Source organism: Passer montanus, unplaced genomic scaffold (assembly GCF_014805655.1).
Source record: "Passer montanus isolate IOZ18808 unplaced genomic scaffold, ASM1480565v1 scaffold12, whole genome shotgun sequence".
Lineage (NCBI taxonomy): Eukaryota > Metazoa > Chordata > Aves > Passeriformes > Passeridae > Passer > Passer montanus.
This window is the reverse complement of record NW_024358722.1, coordinates 9,124,330-9,144,101: the sequence shown is the minus strand read 5'-3', so window position 1 is coordinate 9,144,101 and position 19,772 is coordinate 9,124,330. Positions and strand designations below refer to the sequence as shown.

General features: G+C 37.5%; 1 protein-coding gene across 4 annotated transcripts in view; it reads right to left on the bottom strand.

The window, feature by feature from the left end:
• Positions 1-19,772, bottom strand: part of THADA (THADA armadillo repeat containing) — a 150,919-nt gene that overhangs the window by 79,655 nt on the left and 51,492 nt on the right. For 3 of the 4 annotated variants that reach the window (XM_039698016.1, XM_039698017.1, XM_039698018.1), the window contains exon 28: positions 7,925-8,093. The exons of the other annotated variant lie outside the window; for it this stretch is intronic. In XM_039698016.1, coding sequence (XP_039553950.1) covers positions 7,925-8,093 — 169 coding nt within the window. The remainder of the gene's footprint in view (positions 1-7,924; positions 8,094-19,772) is intronic. 4 annotated transcript variants of the gene reach the window in all.

Here is a 19,772-nt window from a genome sequence, read left to right as displayed (position 1 = left end):
ATAGAGTTGTAAGAGCTGTGTACATCTATGTCCTTTAGAAAAGTGGTGACATGTCTTAGGAAGTCAGAGACAATATTTGGGAGCATTACTAATTACAGTTAAGGCAACTTCAAAGCAACGTACAACTAGCAGGGCTGCCCAGTCAATCAGTTGGATTATGTGTCTTTTCTCAGTTTGTTTTTTTTAATCAAAAAACAGCTGAAAGAAAACCTCTGGCAAAATCTCATCAATTACTCTCTTTCAGAGACTGCCTCCTCCCATTCCTGGAACTCAGCTGCATTTCTGTTGCATTCACAGATACAAATCTCATTCTCAAATGCTCACTGCCTTCTTATATCAGTGTACCTTTATGTAACAGTCAATACAAATTTACAACATAAAGAAATGAGACAACTGTTCTGTTACTGCCAGCTCCATATAAATGATGTTTCCAACTTGACACCAGTATTTCTTTTCTGTTTGTACTAATCTTAAAAGTAAGGCTTATCTTGAACACTAAAAATTGAGGTTAGAAAAGAAACAGCTGAAAGGAAGTTTCACTGGAAAATATTTAATTTTAGCAGGTTTATTTCTTTGATCAGTAGACAATGTAAGGTTTGTTTACTATATTGAGTTTTTATAGGCCAACATTGAACTGCTACACTTCAAACTTTACTGCCAAGACAAATAAAATGTAATTCACCATAGACAATGTTTCTAGGCTACTGAATAAAGCCAAGTAAACAATACACTACTTCCGCATTCATTCCCTCAGAATCTACAGATCCTCTGTCTTCAAAACAAAACAAGAAAAAAATATGGTCACTGAAACACTGCTGCTAAAGGATTCATATAAAGGATTTGTAGGTGAAACTCACAAATAGTACACCGCTCTCTTTTACCCAGCAACAAGGACCAGCACCCAAGAACAACCTTCAAAATGTATTTGACTTGTCTCCTCATATTCTCACACCCTAGTAACTGGAGTCCGTGGGGTTTTATTACCTATTCAGTCCAATGAAAGGCAGGCTCAATGACTACTTGTGAGTTCTCCTTCATGCATTATTCTTCCCTGCTTTACTTTCAAATTATTTAAACTGCATTTAGTCCTCTGATTAAGTATTTAAGTATTAAACTCATAAAACACAAGGGTGATCACAATCTGAAATACCTAAAGCTTGACCTCCCTTTGGAGCCATTTCAGCTAAAATCCTCCTCCTCAAAGGAAGGAAACAGACATCTGCATTCATTAGGCAGACTCTACTTTCATTACTTTCATCAACAACAACCTGGCTTAATACAACTCCGCCAGATAATTAAACTATCTAACATAGTGATATTTTCATCATGAATTGCTGCTTTTCATTAGTTCAACCATGTACTGAATTTTTATCTTCCAAAAAGTCACATCCATACATATCTGGCACAAAAGTGCTGGAAGCTGACAGCACATGCAGATGTTTCTCCAGCTGCTTTATCTGCCTTACTCTTTTCCTAGACTTGTGCTATCAGTCCTTGCTAGAGGGAGCACCCTGACTCAGACAAACCTTTACATGACCCAGTATGGCTGTTACAAGGTTGTGTTCTTGTCCTGATTTTCTTGCTGCTCTAATGCGGTCTCCAACCATCCTTCATATCAATTATTTCATCTTTGAATCCCTTCTTCCAACTCTCCATTAAGATTTAAAGATTCAGCATATCCAAAGAGTTGATACACATGATTTAAAGTTCTACCATTGCACAAACCTTGATGTATTCAATAAACTCCAGACATATTTTTAAAAAATAAATAGTACATGACCTTCATAGTATTCAAGGCCAGGCTAGATGGGTCTGAGCAATGTGGTATAGGAGAAGGTGTCCCTACCCAGGGCTGGGGGGTTGGAACCTGATCTTTAAAGTCTCTTCCAATCCAAACAATTCCATTATTCTACGATAAAAGTCATGTACAGAAAAACCTACTATGCAACCATGAAAGTGTTTTAATCATATCATTATCTTTTAATACAACGGCTCTAGGATTCTTTGGATTTTAAAGAATTTTCAGAGAGATGGGTCTAGTTGTATAACATGCTGCTATTCCCTAAGAAGTAAGTGCTAATTTCTTGAGCCAATGAAGTCAGTAGGAAGTTTAATTTTTACAATGAATGTTAAATAATATAAAGAGTTATGAAGCCCAATATCCCTATAAGTCTAATTTCTGTCACATGCAACTGAGTCAATGTGACTCATTCTGTTCTTCAGATCTGAGATGCAAGTGTTGCTTGTTTCAAAAACTAAACAAAAAAGATTCAAAATCTCAAAACAGCATTCCTTGCACGAGACATTGCATTCATGTGCCTAACAGAACTGTTTGAATTAGTGATCACAAGAAACAAACAAATAAGGAAAAATCAACCCCACACAAAAACACAATTGTTTGAACCAGCTGGCTGCTCTAATACCAGAGAATTTTGTGGATAAAAATTAAGTTTGGAGAAAGTTTGAATATTAAGCATAACAATTTGTGAAGAGCAAATGACTGCTGATTGCTGAAACTAAAAGCAACATTAAGTAAGTGATTTTCCATATTTATCTCCATGAAGTTTTAACCCTGCATCAAAGCAAAACAAATTTCATCTGCCAGTTATATTTTGTATGTCTTTAGGAACAGATCCCCAGAGAGAAGGAATACAGTTTTTCTCTCACAATGCAAAACATTGGCATATGCTCGGGGAACAAATCTCAGGATAAATCAGTAGGAGTGAAAAAGTAACAGGAATAAGTGGGAAGATGGCAGTAAAGAGAAGAAGAGAAGCTACCAGCCAGGCCTCAGATGAGAAGATGGGGGACAGACACAAATGTTCCTAGAGACCCCAGCAGAGCAAGCAGAATTTCTGTGACTTCTGAGTTACAGCAGTGACCAAAACCAGTCACAACAGGAAGAATGCACCTGCAAGAACATGCCAGACCAGCAGAGGATTGGGTTTTTTTTTTAATTTTATTGTATGTAGTTGTTTGATTGCTTGTACAAAGTACCACCAAAAATGAAAATACTCATCATGACCAAAGCAGATCCAAGACAGAAACTGTTCTTTAATGATATGTGCAGCTGGGAATTTCTATCAAAAGCTTTATTTTGGACCACGCAATCCATCTCCTGGTGGAGCCAGCAAATGGAGGCACACAGACATGTAGTACCCTCCATATATAAGCAGCAAGTGATCAGGGAGAAGTCACTGAATTTCCCTTCCTCCTAATCCATGCTTAAAAAACACCAAAGAGAATGCAAAAAGCTCTTCAAATAGAATGGCCAAATAAGAGAAGCAAACTTTTTTGTACTGGTTTGTATCCCATCTCAAACTAGACACTGTCTGCATGTAGAAAGTAAGACAGCACCTTCAACATTTCAGAACAAGGCACAGACAAGTTAATGAAAATACAATGTCTCTTTTAATAACTTTCATTGACCTAATCCCCTGTGCTCTGAAAATATGTAACTGTAGGCTTGCCAAAGTGAATGTGAAGATCAAACTGATAAAACACAAGATAATGAGTCAATTGATGTGCAGATTCATTCATTTGAAAAACAAATAAACCTTAACAGCAATTACATCTGCTCATGATTAATGGCAGCTGCCCAATGGATCTTCTTGATATGAACAGCATGTAAGGGTATATACACTCTCATTGGACTACAGATTTTTCCAGTATAGAAATGTGAAAAAGATTTCTGGAAACCAATGAGTGCAGAACTGTGACTGAAATCTCCAGTCATACTATTGCGATTCCACTGTACTAAAAACAACCGGATTCTCCATCTATGAACATCACACAGGCTTTGAAATCCAGCATCAATCATGTTAACTGATTCTCTCAAGATAAAAACAAAAGCTAAAGTCTAACATCTGCTTTCCCTGGCAAACCAATCTGAAAGTTTATGCATTTGGGAGGGTTTTTTAATCATCACAAATAACCCACAAGCAGATGAATTAAAGGTGTTGCCTTGTTTTCTGGACAAATCTTTATAATGTCCCTGTAACTTTTCTTCACTTTGAAGCACTCAAAGGAAGGGTTTAAAGAATTAGAGGAATTAAAAGGTCCATGTGCAGCTGCAGTCTGTGATCTTGCTGGGATCACAGAGGCAAGATACAATAGCTGACATGTTTGGGGTAATGCAATGGAGGGATACAGGTCCTTTAGGAAGGACAGGTAGGGAAAATGAGAAGATGGGGGTTGACCTCTCTGTGGCAGAACAACTGGAATGCACAGAGCTTCTTGCCTGGGGGTAGATGATAAGCCAGCTGGGAGCTTACAGCTAAGAACTGAAGTGTGGGTGACACTGCAGGGGATGTCTGCTACAAGCTGCCAAACCAGGCAGAACAAGTGGACAAGGGCTTCTACAGACAGCTGGAAAGAGCCTTGTGTCACCAGGCCCTGCTCCTCATGGGGGGCTTCATCCACGCTGGCAGCTGCTGGGTGACCAACACAGCTCCGTGTAAGCAACCCAGAGGCCTCCAGAGAGCACTGATGACAACGCCCTGATAAAAGCAACAGAGGAAACAAGGAGAGGAGCTCTTTTGGAACTCAATCACACCCAAGGAATGTCTGATTGAGGATGTGAAAGTAAAAGGCAGCCTTGCCTAGCTCATTCTGAATTTCTCAATTTTTCTGGAAAGACGGAATATATACTGCAGAAATGCCAATCCAAAAGAGGCAGAAGGTCAAAAGAACATCTGATCCTCTGATAAGGAAACCTCACAAACGTCCCAAATATTTGTAAGTTCCTTGGCAACTGCTACAAGTCAAAGATTCATAAACATAAAGGCTTCCCTAGTCAAATTTTGATACTCTTCCAGAAGTCCCTACATAAAGCTCTGGATGAGCTCCTCCTTTCAGCTGATCAGCTAAATAGCCTGTATCTTAAAAAGAAAACAAGCCAGAAATCTTTCATTATTCAAGAAAGTTAGTACAAAATCTCTGCATTTTCTTGTGAATTAGAAACATTATTTCCTTCCCCCAACCCATGCCAATTTGGTTTATGGAGCAAAGCAGAAATTGTACTCATAAAGGAAACATTAAACATCGAAAAGATTTTTTGGTTGCCTTATTCAAGTCAGTGCATTTGCTAATGATGCAGAACTGCTTGTTGAAGAATATAATCACCTCCTCAAGTGTTACAGAACAGCAGCACCCCTCTCACATAAGTCTTGAAAATAATTATTCTGTAAAACCTGTGAAGAGTAACATTTTATCCTCATGGACATTAAGAATATAATCACCTCCTCAAGTGTTACAGAACAGCAGCACCCCTCTCACATAATTCTTGAAAATAATTATTCTGTAAACCTGTGAAGTGTAACATTTTATCCTCATGGACATCCATATTCCTATGCAAATCGAGCCACAGTTACAACACTATGGAGAAAGAGACATGTTTTCACATAATGCAGAGGTCTTAAGTTAAACACAACACATCTACATCCACTGTCAAAAAGTGCTTCTTGGCGATCTCGGCATTTTGAAAACCAAGCCATGTCTGGACAAGCACTACATGCTGAACTGTTTTTGAATGATCTTTCTATAAATTACATAACTCTGAAACATAACTGAAATATACCTTCACAATTTACAACATCTGGCACTGCCAACTAATTCTGAATCATTCCAGCCTTCCTTTTCAGAACTTGACAGTATATGAACACTGGAATAAAAAACTCAAGCAATGAACCTAGTAGCTTCTCATGTGACTGAACAAATCAAATTAATCAATTCCATTTTCATAAGGTATTTGCCTTGTATTGCTGGAAAATGTATTCTGTTGAGTTTTGTATGGACTTGCTCTTTTCAGTAGAGATTTTAGTCTTGGTTTTATATCAAGGAGGATGATAAATCCTCCACTGTGTCATGGAAAAGCAGTGCAAACAATTTTGAACACTGCCAGATCATCTCTTCAAGAAAGCCTACTGAGAAATAGTGCTTTAACCAATAGTCCCCATAACATATTTCTACATTTCAATAAGCCTTACCACCAGATTTTCAAGTCACAATTAACACCAATAAAAAGAAAACTGAAACCAAGCATCCAGCAACCCCTAAAAAGTCACAATACTTTCCTCTTTGTACTGCCTACCAGACGTGCAAGCTAACTACAGGCTGAACTACCTTGTATTGGTAATTTGGAGCTACAACAAACACGACTGACTTGCCTCCATTTTTTGCACATCTTTACCACCCGAAAGTATTTATTTTGAATGTTTTCTTATTTTAAATTAGCAACAGAGAGTTGCCATACATGTCAGCCATACACTAAATTAAATTAAGCATTAAATAAAGATTTTGAGTACCCTTGATTCATAAGTGATAACAGCAAATCCCAAGACAAATGTGAGAAACCAAACCACTGAACTGTTATGGTACAACTGACATTTTTTGGAAGAATATCATTCTCTGACACCATGGTCTCTCCTTGCACAATACAAATTGAAGTAGCAGCTCCTAGTAGCTGCTCAAAACCGATGAAAAATCAGGTTAAAGCTCTGGGACTATCTCCCACCTCACAGGTGTGGAAAGATCCCTATACCTATGCATAAGATCATGTTAGCAATAGAGTATTAAAAAACTACATCATCTTTTGGGCTCTTTCATATCCACCCTCCATTATTATTATTTTTTATTTTTTTATATTATATTATATTATATTTTTTTCCAGGTAACTGAAAAGAAGGCAATTAACGCTATACACTACTGCCAGTCCACACCCTCATGAGCAGAGTTGTAATCATTTTGGACTGAGCAAGCATTTCATTCTCACTGTTAGAACATCCCTCTCTTCCTTACACTTCAGGAGCTGTGACACAGCAGGGCTGCCAGCTAACTGTGAGGGTGGCAATCTCCCCCTTCCCACACAGACACAGCATGTATCCCAAGCATGTATCCCAGTGCATCCACTGCCTTCCAGAGCAGGAGCCCATCCTATACCCTGCACAACCCTCTACTGTGACCAACCATCATTCAAATCCAGATTTAACTGCCTGAAACCCTTTATAGGTAAAGTTGACATTAAAAGCCCTAGAGGGACTTCACTCATTTCCTAGATTTCCTGAAAGTCTTGATTTTAAAGGGAAATAATGTGCCTGAAAAGATACAACTAAAAACCAAATCAAAACAACCATACACACCCCAGCGCACAGCTTACAGTGGGAACATGTCCCTAGAAAGTTTGCCAACTCAGACCAACAGAGCTGATCGTGTACAATATGGCTTTGTTGGAGGGTTCCTTGTGAAAAACGGGCAATAAAAATCAGTAACTTATTACCATGATAGCTTAAAAATGAAACACAGTGAACTGACTGCCATAAACCAGGGGAATGACAGATGGAGACTGAAGAAATTTCTGATAAGTGAGCTGTTCTCCAGCATGTTTCCAGAAGACAACAGTATAAAGCTTATCACAACTTGTATGGCACACTGACAGGAAGCTGTTGGTATAGCAAGAAAAGCAAATTAAGTAATAAATAATTATGTGGGTCAGTAGCAAGTCTGAATATATATACGATGCTCTTGGTGCATGGAGTTCAGCTTTGCCTCAGATTTGCTCAGTCATTTTGGGCAAGTCACACAAATCTCTCTGTAAATATGTTCAGATAGGAATATTTGCTCTTAAAGCACTTTAATCTCTGGAGATGAAACATTATATGAAATGCAAATGTTACTACTTACAGCTTACTGCCTTCAAATGACAGCTGAATTGTGCATTCCACATTTATCATCTGACAGAATAAACACAAAAGCAGTCTTCATGTATGTTTTGACAACGTGTGAATGTTAAGCACAACTCATGGTATGTTATCTGGCTGTCGAGTATGACCAAAAACTCTCTTAAACACCCCTACAGTAAAAACAAAATTTAAACCCCCCCACACAACAAAAACAAATCGATGCAAAACAAGCCCCCCAAGCTCACTTGCAGAAGGGTTCCATGAACACTGTTCTGCCGCATGCCACGGGCAGCAGAGTCCGGGAGCCCCCGCAGCAGGGCCAGCAGCGTGTGCGGAACCTCGTTGGCCATAACGAAGGGAACCAGGGCCCGGCCCGACATCTCCCGGCAGCGGTACATGGGGGAGTGCCCACACCTGCAAAAAGCACAGCCACCTGTCATGTGTCATCCAGCAAGCCCCTGGGCTGCCTACAACAAGACAAAGGATAGTGCAATGAAACTAAAATATATTTCTCACAAATCCAATATACAGCCTTTTCAGTAGTGAAAGGTAAGTCATACCAGAGCTATGCCAGAGGATTTGCTGTCATTCACAAGTTCTGGTGTTTACATAAAGGAAAAGAAAAAGGAAAAAATGCAATTATGCTTTAAACAGGTAAGTATATAGTCCTGTAGCAGCTTTCTGAATGTTTATGTTACTTAATAATCACATTCAAATGTATTATGAGTTTGACTTAAACTGTTAGCTCCATGTTGTTTATCAGATATTTCCATGAGAACACAACATAGCGTCTACTGAATTTTAGGCCAAATGTCCCACTGGTTTTTAGAATGCATTTAAAGGGATGAAATAAAAAAACACATTGGAAAATAATTTCCCTTTTTTATAATTAGTATTTAAAAGAAAAGTACTTTTTATTTAAAATTAACTGCTAAGATGCAAGACTGTATACGAAGCAAATGCTCAAAAGAATCTTTTATTTTTTAGTGCTATTATGGTTTTGATGACTGGCTGTAGGTTTATGAAAATACACAGAGAATGAGTAACAATAACAGATTAACCAGTCATACACTACTTCAGTAGCATGTATACTGAATTGACATGAGTAGGAGTCCTTCATCAGCTAAGTAGGCTAAGTCTTTCAAAGCCAGCAATTCTTGCATGTGCCAATTTTGGTAATGCAGGTACAATTGAGCCACACAGAGAAAACTACCTATAAGGTTTAGACATGAAAGGCCAAATGTCTTAGGTGATGAAAAATGAAGTATGGCTGAAGTTATGCTCTGCTACTTCCCAGATGATTGTGATGACTCGAGAGATGGCCTTCCCTACTCCAATACTCTCATCCCTTTCCTTAAATGCTTCCTATGTCTTTTCAGCTTACACAATCCCATGTAGATTAGCTTATCCCCTGCCAAAATTATTTTGACCTCTGCTGAAAAGAAAACCAAAAACCCCTGCAGTGTCATATCTACATATTTAAAAATTAAATGAAGTTAAATTATATCCTAAATTTTCAAATATCTGTATCAGATTTAAATCAATAGTCAAAGTAGTAGTTTACTTTAGTTCAAATACAAGAATACATACAGAGAACAGATTCCATCTTGAACCAGCAACCAAATTAAGAGGATTTTGAAGACTAAGAAACTAAACAGTCTTAACTGAAATAGAAACATTATGCCATGGCATGCCTGAAAGATCTACAAATCTCCTTCAGAGGATCTAGAGAGAGAAACTACCCCCAGAATAACAGGTTTTTGAGGCAGTTTTCAGCCTTGCAAATAAGGTTGTATGTTCTATTGTGAATTTTACAAAGACCATCTTTACATTTCCTTTTCACAGACTGGCCATCCTTCACAACAGGATGCTAAAGGAGAACAGTCCCATTCAGCAGCTCTGCCACAGGGACAAGCTTCAATCCTATACTGACAAGGTGCAAGAAGAAATTTGGTTTGGCTATTCCTAAAAGAGCTTCCTTTTCTTTAAATAACAAAAACATTTTAATTCTACTTCACAGTAAACTGAAACCGAAGAAGTGATTGTCTGCAACCATTAATTCAGCTCTGCTGAACCACATTTTCTTAATTTTGTTTATGACCTTTTACAGATCCCAAGGAATTTGACATGTTTTCACAGGAGGAGTGGAAAATGGGTAAAATTCCAGGACTTCCTCTAACTTGTGCAAGGCTACTTTCTAACACTACATGCTTCAAGAGGGGTTTTTTTCTCAAACACAATGCAATGAATTACTACACATTTTTAAATAACCTGTCTAACTTTTTTTTCTTGTAAAAACATCATAACACATACACCTACCTATATGGAGATACAGTATTTTATACGCCTATATGCCAAATTTTGTTCCACTCTATTATTTTATCAAATTTATAATGAAAATAGAACTGACTCCTCTATATTTAGAAAGAAGAAAATAGTTTCACGTTACAGCAAAATTTTCTCAGCTGCCTGAAGTCCTCCTGCAGAGTAACCACACAGGTGCCCAGTCATGGAGAACTCCCCCAGGATGCCATGGACCCAGCTCTGCAACCTTCTGTGCCTGAAAGAAATGCAATCCCACAGCTCCTACCTGCCCAAAGGGCAAGCCAGCCACCAGCCTGCCACTGTCCTACACAGCTGCTGTACATTCATGCACACTTCTCACACTCCAGGGTGCCACACAGGGTGCAGGGACTCACACCTTAGTGGGAACCCTGAGAACAGCAGGCCTATGAAGTCCATACTAAGAAACAAAAGCATCACAAAAGTTTAGCAACAATAAAGCATCTGCTTTATAAGAACATGTATGAGACTACATGGAAGGTATTTCACATCAACAAATCTGAGAGGGGTTAAGATTCCTACTGCTTCTACTCATTTATTTAAAATATTCATTTGTTTATAAATCTATCACTCAAAGAAAATCAATTGTTTCCAATCCCCACCCCCAGCAAGAAACAGCACTGATAATATTTCCAAAATACTCCTTTTTTCACATGCATGTGTCAGATGTCATGCCAAGTCACCACTAGTGACCTATCCCTGAACTTCTGCATACCCTGAAGGCACTTAGGTGTGCACCTCTCATGTTTTGAAGGCACTTGGCTTCCTTCCTGAATCATGCAAGAAGTTTGCCAGAAGAATGTCAAAACCTACACTAGTTTTTCCATCCTTTAGCAGCACCCTAGAACAGAGAGTTTTAATTTTTACTGGATCCCACTCACATTTAACCTCTCACCTGTAAATAAAAGTAAACAGGATCAATTATAAAAAAGGGATAGAAAGAGTGAATGCAAATAAAACAACTGAGCAACAGAAAAATAACATTCTAACCAAATCTAGCAATTTTTTGCTCATTGTTATACCAAGCTCTAAACCATACACTTTAACACTGAGTCTCCTACCTGTATTGTTAAAAAATTATTTTATCTTGAATTTAGCAACCATTACGGGAAGCAATCTCACAAACTGCATCAAGAAATATTGTTGCACAATTCTGGCAATCACAGTAACTTAAGTTTTTATCAGCAGCAAAACCCAGCAGCTTAAGAAGGAAGCATTCTAAGGCTATGAAACCATCCAGGTTACTCCTCCTGCAGCAGTTTAGCACACTGCTATCCCTGAGATGAGTCTCATTTATGAGACAGTAGTTGCCTTGTGGGGGTACTGGCACAAAAGTACCTCCAATCGTTGTACTTCACCATCCAGACTCAGCTTCAACTGGCAACAACACAACACAAATCTGCTGCAGGCTCATCCTCTCTGCAGGAAGTATCAGCAATGAAGCCTTGCATCCATTTGGACAGCATGCATGTGTGTGCAAAGCTGCATTTAAAACTGCGGCATCTCCTTTGATTTTAAAGGTGCTTGGGGGTGGTGGAGGCCAAGTGTTACAAGTATGTGACACTACCTTTACATGCATCTGATATAAGTAGACTTTAAAATCTAGGAATTATCTAAAACGTTGTCAAATGTCAAAACATACATTATGCCAGTCTAATTTTATTACACTTCAAGGCAGCAATGAGAACAAAACTTGCAAAATCCTCATGTGATATACTTCTATTCAATCCTGAGGGCTATTAACAACTGTAGTATTTCACCTTGAACCCAGTACTGTTTATCTAGGTGCATGAGGAACTGGATGTAAACATGTTTACTTGAAACAGTCCGTGATCAAGAACAAAAAGTCAATAAATCTGAGAAGGTTTCGCTCCATGTAACCGTAGATTCAATTCAATGCATTTCCACTGCTCCGTTCCAGCTTCAACACTCAGATCCTGAACCACCCTCCCAACTGATGTGATTTATGACCAGCTCTCATAAGGCACAAAGATTCCATACTCCTCTGCACACATCAAAGTATCTAATTTATTACTCTGGCTACAAACAACAGAAAACTAGCTGTAAATAATAATATCTTAAGCTTCTTTCAGGAAAAAAAAAAAGAAAAAAAAAACCAAAAGAAAAAACAAACCTGCAGGTGTTTCCTATGTCCTTATTTTCCACCCTTTCTTATTTGTCCCCCTCAACAGACTTCATATTACCCAAATTAACAACGCAAATAAGGATTACCTTTTAGATAAAGGTCACAGAAACAAATGAGTAGAATTAATTAGAAAAATTATACCTGTTGCTGAAAATATGTTCATCATATTAAATAATTCCTACAGTTGTGAAAAGGACTAACAAGGAGACAACTGTCTAATTCCAGGTTTTACTGGCTGTTGTCACACAATCTGTGCATTAATAACAAAGTCATTGCTAATTAATGAAACAGTGAATGTTCTGCAGCTTCTAAGTCAAACCAAGTATCCTACCACCATCACCAAGAGTATGGGAGAAGCATGCAGCATGAGGCAGGAAAGGCTTTGGAATTCAAACCAACCACCTCTGCCTGCAGGTTAAAGCATTTTAACAGCCACCATGGCTTTTAAAAGATAAAAGTGATTGAAAAATATAAATAACAAAAATCATATACATGGTACTCTTTAAATCCTCAAGCTAGTTGTGCTGCAAGGTCCTAACAAATTCACTCTAAGAAAAAAAAATTGAGGTAAATCTTCTGTCTGGTTCTGTACAAACAGGGTAGATAGTATGAGGAGAATCTGCCTTTCCTCCATGATGCAGCTATACAGTCCAAGCTATGTCATCAGTTCCAAAGCAAGAATTGAAAAAAACAAGAAATTAGAGCACGGGAAAACATGGATGGTGGTCAAAACCCAGAGAGAAAAGTATTTAGCAACATATTCAGCTCCTATTACAAGTTGGTTATTAAGATTCAAGAGCATTGTATGTATTCCTCATGATTATATACTAGTTCAGTTTTCCCCCTTCAATTTATCTCCAAAAGGAATACCTTTAGCAACTTCAAATGCAGTGTAACAGGTCCCCAAGCTAAGTGAGGTCCAAAAATAGAATTAAAAACAACACTCATGCTTCCACACAATTAAGCAACTTGGACTTCTTACTGTAGATCAATCAGCAGGACAGTACCTATTTGTTACTGGGAGAGTAAGGTTTCCTGCAATACCAATGATAAGTTCCTACACATGTACCTACAGCTTCTTTTCTTAATTTATTGATTTCCTTGTATGCATTTTTATTTTAAGGAAACACAATAATTTTCCACTTTGTTTTTTCATGTTTCTTAGCACTTAAAGTATCCAAAGCATTTAATTAAAAAAACTTATTTCTCTGTGGAAACCTGTACTGTAATTGGCCTGAAGATAATCTTAAAGAACAAAAAATAAGATTTAAAAAAACCCAACAAAAAAACAGAAAAACCTGCAACTTTATATAGCTTCTCATTATTTACCTGAAGAGTAGGAAAATATTACTAAACTACCAACAGTTTGCTGGAGGTTTTAGATCTACAATCAACACATAAATGTAGCTCAGAAAGTGTTTGAACAAAAACCATGGACAGAAACAAGCCAAATTTAATTTCATGTTATTTATGCAGTACTAATCCTCTAAATTCTTATCTATTTCCTTTCAAGTGAAGTTAATGGTTGCCCAAACTTCTAGTCTCTTTATACATTGTGTTAAGTATTTTATTCTTCCAACTTGGGCTATTAAGATAAAATCCTATGTTTTTGTAAGGGCAGTATTTTCCACACAAGCATTTAATGAAGCAGAGTAGCCATAAATACTGCAGAAGGTATGCAGGCAAAGTACACAGGCTTTTATTTGTGGAAGCTGTCCACAAGCTCTGCCAGGAGCTGTTTCTCCATATGTTTCCAAGGGCTTTCTAAGGAAAAATTATAGACATTTCTCTCTTCTTGTCACCAAGGTCCAGGTTAATGTAAACAACTGGCCAACTGATACCAAGCTGAAACAACATCAGAAACTTGAATTGTTGTGGTTCAGCAAGCCAAAACACCTAGGATCTCTCACATCTGAGTCTATGAAAACTATTACTAATACTGTGTATAAACTTCAGAGAAACAGAAATATGTTCTTGTCAAATGGAGATTTCCTATAGAACATGTTGACACAATTTAAACGGCATCTGTTCTTGAAACACCATCAAGAAATTCCAAAGAGTTTGTCGAGGTAGGAAGCTTCTAGGTTTATTTAACTACCATTGAAGTTACATGAGGGTAGAGCCTCCATTTTGGTTCACAGCATTCTAGAGAAAAAACAACTATTCTTAACGCAAGATCATGAAAAATACGATTTCATTCACAATCATATTTCTACTTTGTTAATTTGTGAATAGTTACCATGATTTTTCAAAACTGCAGAAAAACAGAAACAAAAACATACCACTTACTATCTAAACAGCTGGGGAAAAACCAAAACAAAGACTACTTTCGTTCCTAGCAACTCTGTCATTATTTTGAACTCTGTGAAAGGGAAGTTGAATGGAAAAATCAAGTCTCAGCACCCTGCGATGATTTTCAAAGCTTCAGATAACTGTAAGCAAAACTGCAACATGTGCAATTTAAAAAATGTACCATCAGACCCATGAAAACATCCAAAGGATCTGGGTTCTCAAAGATACTTTCCTTTCAGCCATCCCACCAAAGGTATCTAGCCCATTACTAAAAAGCCTTCCCAGTATTGACTCAAACTGTTCTTTTAAAATATTGGCTTTTTAAAATATCATTATACTTGGTTTCCCATATCATTGTCTAGAGAGTTAATCTGTTATTTCTCTCCATTTTCATATTTCTTCCTCTAAATACTTTTCCAGAATAAGCTAAATGTTATTTTTTGGATAGTTATCTTGACCAGCAGAGTACCTGTTGGTTAATTTTAAGTATAGAAATGAATAATAAAATTACTTTACCAATCATATGTTGACAGTTCATATTTTTTACTGGATCATGTTTCAAGTAAGTATACATCAAATTCAACATACATCAAATTTTAACCCAGGATCCCAGCCACTGGTCCTCTTCAGGAGTCTGCAACACTGGAAAAAGTTACTCTCAGTACTCATGAATGTCTCTGTGTTAGGTGTCACCCTTTATTTCCCATGAATCTGACAGCTCCCTGCAGTTTGTGCATATTTCCTAAACTGCTTCAGACAATCTGCCAATGACTGATGAGCACAGTGAAAACTGGAGTGAGAAATTAATAACAAATACCCTAGGGCTGTTCTTTCCCATCAGCACCACTTGGATATGACACATCTGTCTACAGTTTCAAAGGAAAGACAGGAATACAGTAAAGAACGTACAAGATGAATAAAGAGTTTTAGTGGATCAGAAGGTCTTGAGCAGCCCACTGCCAATCAAGCCCTTTACACTCTTCCCTAGCATTACAATTTGAACTTAACCAAATTGGGAAAAATTACAGCCTGTTTATAATTCATTATTTAAAATTGCTAAAAGGACAAAAAAGATTGAAACTCATCTTATTAATATTTACAGTGACTCATAAATATTTTTACAGATCAGTATTAATCACTATGCAATCAGGATTGCACAGACAACAGACTAAATGGGAGACTTCCCATTTTCCCACAGTCCCAATTCATTAGTGATAAGCTCAGTGGGGAAATGAATTCCTGTCCTTCCCTCCTCCTCCCCCAGCTATGCAAAATTTCCACTTTAGATGTCAAGCAAGAGATTTAATATAATAAAAATATAAAAGAAAATGTATGCTTTAGGGGTATACATTGCTTCTTTTTTTTCAAATATCTATACCAGCCTTGCCCATAATAAAAAGGATATCTGTCTTCATCTTGCAATGATTGGCCAGCCCCATGAGCTTCCTCAAAGAGGACAGGGCATTCCAATGAGTCAGAGCCTGCTGCCAGTCTCACAGGGATTCCATATAATGCAGTATTTGGAGACAGTTACAATGCTGAGCAGTTATACTAAACAAACATTAGGAACTAAAAAAACCCCAAAACAAATTAAAAAACCAGAGACCAAAGACTGAGAAGATGTGCCACTGAAAAGGGAAGCCAGGGAGATACTTTTATAAACAACTGTAATCAAAAGGAGCTATTTTAATACAATAAGGCTGCAACAAACAGCTTATTATATATTTTAATCTAATACAAAAAGACATTCCCACAAAAGCTCTTTTCTTATCAGACCCCTGGTAAGATTCCCAGTCTTAGATAAATGACAGTTGAAGGCAGGGAAGTTTTGATATTAATTCTTCTAGTGCTGCCATGCCACACTAAAATACAGGGAAAAGAGGAGAAAGGCAGAGGAAGCACATTTAGTTAGCACAGTCATCTACCTTGTTTGGCCACTTACCAAAAGATACCAGTGCTCAGCCTACAGAAAATCAGATGGCTGCTTTCAAGTGAGATATGGGATGATACACTAAACTCACACACATCACGTAAGTGTACATGTGTGAAACAAAACAAACACCAGTGAATCTGTATTTAAACTTACATAAACAGCAATTTCAGCTTCTGAAATATATCTATATATGAATTATTTCCAAGCTCTTCTCAAACAAATTGAGGATATCTTGTTACTAGAACTTCACCAATTGCCTGTTTCTTGCGCTTCTTTTCCTATTAAGCCCATACAGACTTTGTCACAGGGCTACAGTGGAACCGTAGCCTGACAGACTGGGTATAATTTAACATAATCAAACACAATACAGAGCAACCAAACTTATAAGCACAAGTCAACAAGGAGGAACTTTCTCAAATGAGCAACCTACATGCAAGTAGGTTGCAAATACCATTTCTGATTGGTAAAAACTTCTTCTGCAATATTAATACTACTACATCTGAGTCCTTTGCCTTAAGAAGTGAGCTCTCTCACATTTATGAAATAGTAAGACACAACAAACTCACAGAGAGCCTCAGAATTCATGGTCAGCTGCTCTGCTTGCTAGGAAGCTAAAATAAACCCAGAACAATCTATTTCCAAAACTCAGAGATTATAAGAATTTTCTCTCTCCTTCCCTAAACAGTCTGTTAGGAATAGCTACAGGGTTTTTAAAATTTTTTAAATTAAAAAATGACAGTGCCCCATCCTGCAGAAAATTCTTCCACACCACACACAGTTTTGTTTTCCTTGCATCTTAGTGTCCATCATTAACTAACAGTCACAGTGATTATCCATGTACAGCAACAACAAGCTCTCAAATGCAAAACCAAAACCCTGTCAGTCCAGAATGGTGGATGGAGAAGGGTAGAAGGGGAAAGAGGACAGCTGTAAAGTGCTTCCCTCTGCCACCCACCCAGGTCCCTGACTGGAAACAGCATCAGGGCCCTTGGGAATTTAGCTCCTCCATTTTGCATGAAGACGCATTATAGATTACAAAATTCTGCCCTAGAAAACAGTGTCTATTTCCTAATTGTTAATTTCATGGGAAGATGTTCACATTTCTTGCAACATAATACACCTAGAAGCAGCACTGCTTTGAAATTTGCCTATTTGCTGAAGTTTTAAAGAGGAAATTTCATGAAGAATTAAGTTTTGTCAAGGGGAAGCCAAGGCACATACATGCAACAAGGTTTTAAAACCTTATACTGTTTGACATTTTAAAGCTAATTTAAAAAAAAACTTTCTAAAAGATTAAGAAGTCACACTCTTAAATAGAGCTAGACTTCAAGCAGTGAAAAAGTATTCAAGTTAATAAAGCAATACCCATTTTACTCCTTCAGAGCATTCAGCCCAGAACATTTAACAATAAACAAACACTCTGTCAGTGCCATGGTACAAGAGGACATAAGGTAACTCAATTCTAGATCATTCTGAAGAGATTACAGGTCTTTGAAAAAGGGAGAGGGAGGCAAAAGGGAGGTTATGTTTTTGTTTCATACTTAAAACATTACCTCCCGATTACCTCCCTTGTTAATCAAAAACATGCTGTACATTCTTTCATCTTAGAAAGTAACCATTAAAACAGACCTATCTAGCTCTTTAAAAAAAAAATAAAAAGTGAGGTAATAAGTTGTGAATCAAAGAGTTCCCTTCCAAATAAAACATCTGCAGGGGGAAAAATAGCTTAATAGAACTTCAGATAGGTAATCAAATGCCCTAGTTCAACAGGGAGTAACAACTATGTGCACAGAGACTGAGATTTGTCCTTGCAGCATTTAATCCTGCTCATATTGTGCAATTCATCTCGGCACGGTCAGAGCAACCACAGCTCTACTCCCACTAGATGGAAAATTCCACTCGAGCTTAAGAGAAACTCTTCAAAAGCCCAACTTGAATTCTTTCTGCTCAACCCAGTTTTGCTCACAGAAGTGCTCACTTGCTTGCAAACACAATATTCTGTTCATCTCAGTGCAACAAGTCAATGTCACTTCCCTGCAGGCTCAGCCCTGGAAGGGGTAATTAAGGCCATGGATGGGTCACATTCACCTTTCCTCTGTCCTCACCACATCACTGCATCCCTCCCTAACACTGGTACACCATCCTAAACAGAAATCTCACGTGTTATCATTGCATTAACTGGTACACCATCCTAAACAGAAATCTCATGGTAAGGCATGGTATGGCATGGCAATCACGTGTAATCATTGCATTGGACTACCATGTAATTATATGTATATGCAGATGCTATAGAACACAACATTGCACTGAGCAATTCAAAGGAAGAGTTGACATACACAATTCAATGACTTGGTACATGGGGCCTTTGGCACCAGACCCTCTGATCCTCTGTAATAGGTTACTTCATTACCACCTTCTGAAGAACAACCAAATTAATAGGAAACAATTTTATTTTTGTTCATTTGCTACCGCATAATGAAAAATAGGGAAATAAAAGGGAAAATAGCAATGTATTTGTTTTACCAAGATAAAGCATCCCTGCATATTCCAACAAATGCAGTCAGAATGAACAGAAAACACCCATAGCATTCAAAGAACAAGGGTGTAAGAATTGCAGACAGAAATACAGCCAGCAACAACACACTGAGCTGTATCATCAATACATTTACCTCTGCAGAATCCTTGGTATTGTCCCCAGGCAACCATAAAAATTTCAATACTTTGCTAAGTAATGAGACAGAAAATGCACATCTGTACATCCACCTACAACTTTTTGTCACAGTAATTTTATGCTACTTTTACAGCTACATCCCCAGCATTTACTACCAAAATCAATGGAAAGGAAATGCAGAAAATTGCATTTTCTGCAATCATTCCTCTTTAGGAATATATTTAAAGGAAAGTACGTCCAACAGTACGGGTCTCTTAAATATTTCAGGTTCTTCGTTTAAAGATTTTATTAGGGTTCTCCCCCCACATCTTCTGAATGAATTTAAATAACCTTAAGATAATAAGCTAGGTCACTGTCATTCTGCTGGTGTATGTACCTTGCAAAAAGTAGTGGTCATAACAGAAATAAAGACAAAACTAAAAAGCTGTAACCAAAAGCTTATAAAAACTTAATCTATTGGCAATAAGCAAAATTATGCTGAAAACCTGCATTTAAAAAAAACCAAAACAAGCATTCTCCAGTGCATTAAAAAAGGCATCAAAACAGAGCCAATTACTGATGTAACAAATAGTTTTAAACATTTCTCCAAAAAGCTTTTAGGATTCAGATATGGCAGAAAGCCAAACATTTTATTGTTAAATACAGTGTATTTAAAAACTCCTACTACAGGTTTTTTTCCTTTCAGAAGCAATTGCAATTAGTATTTAT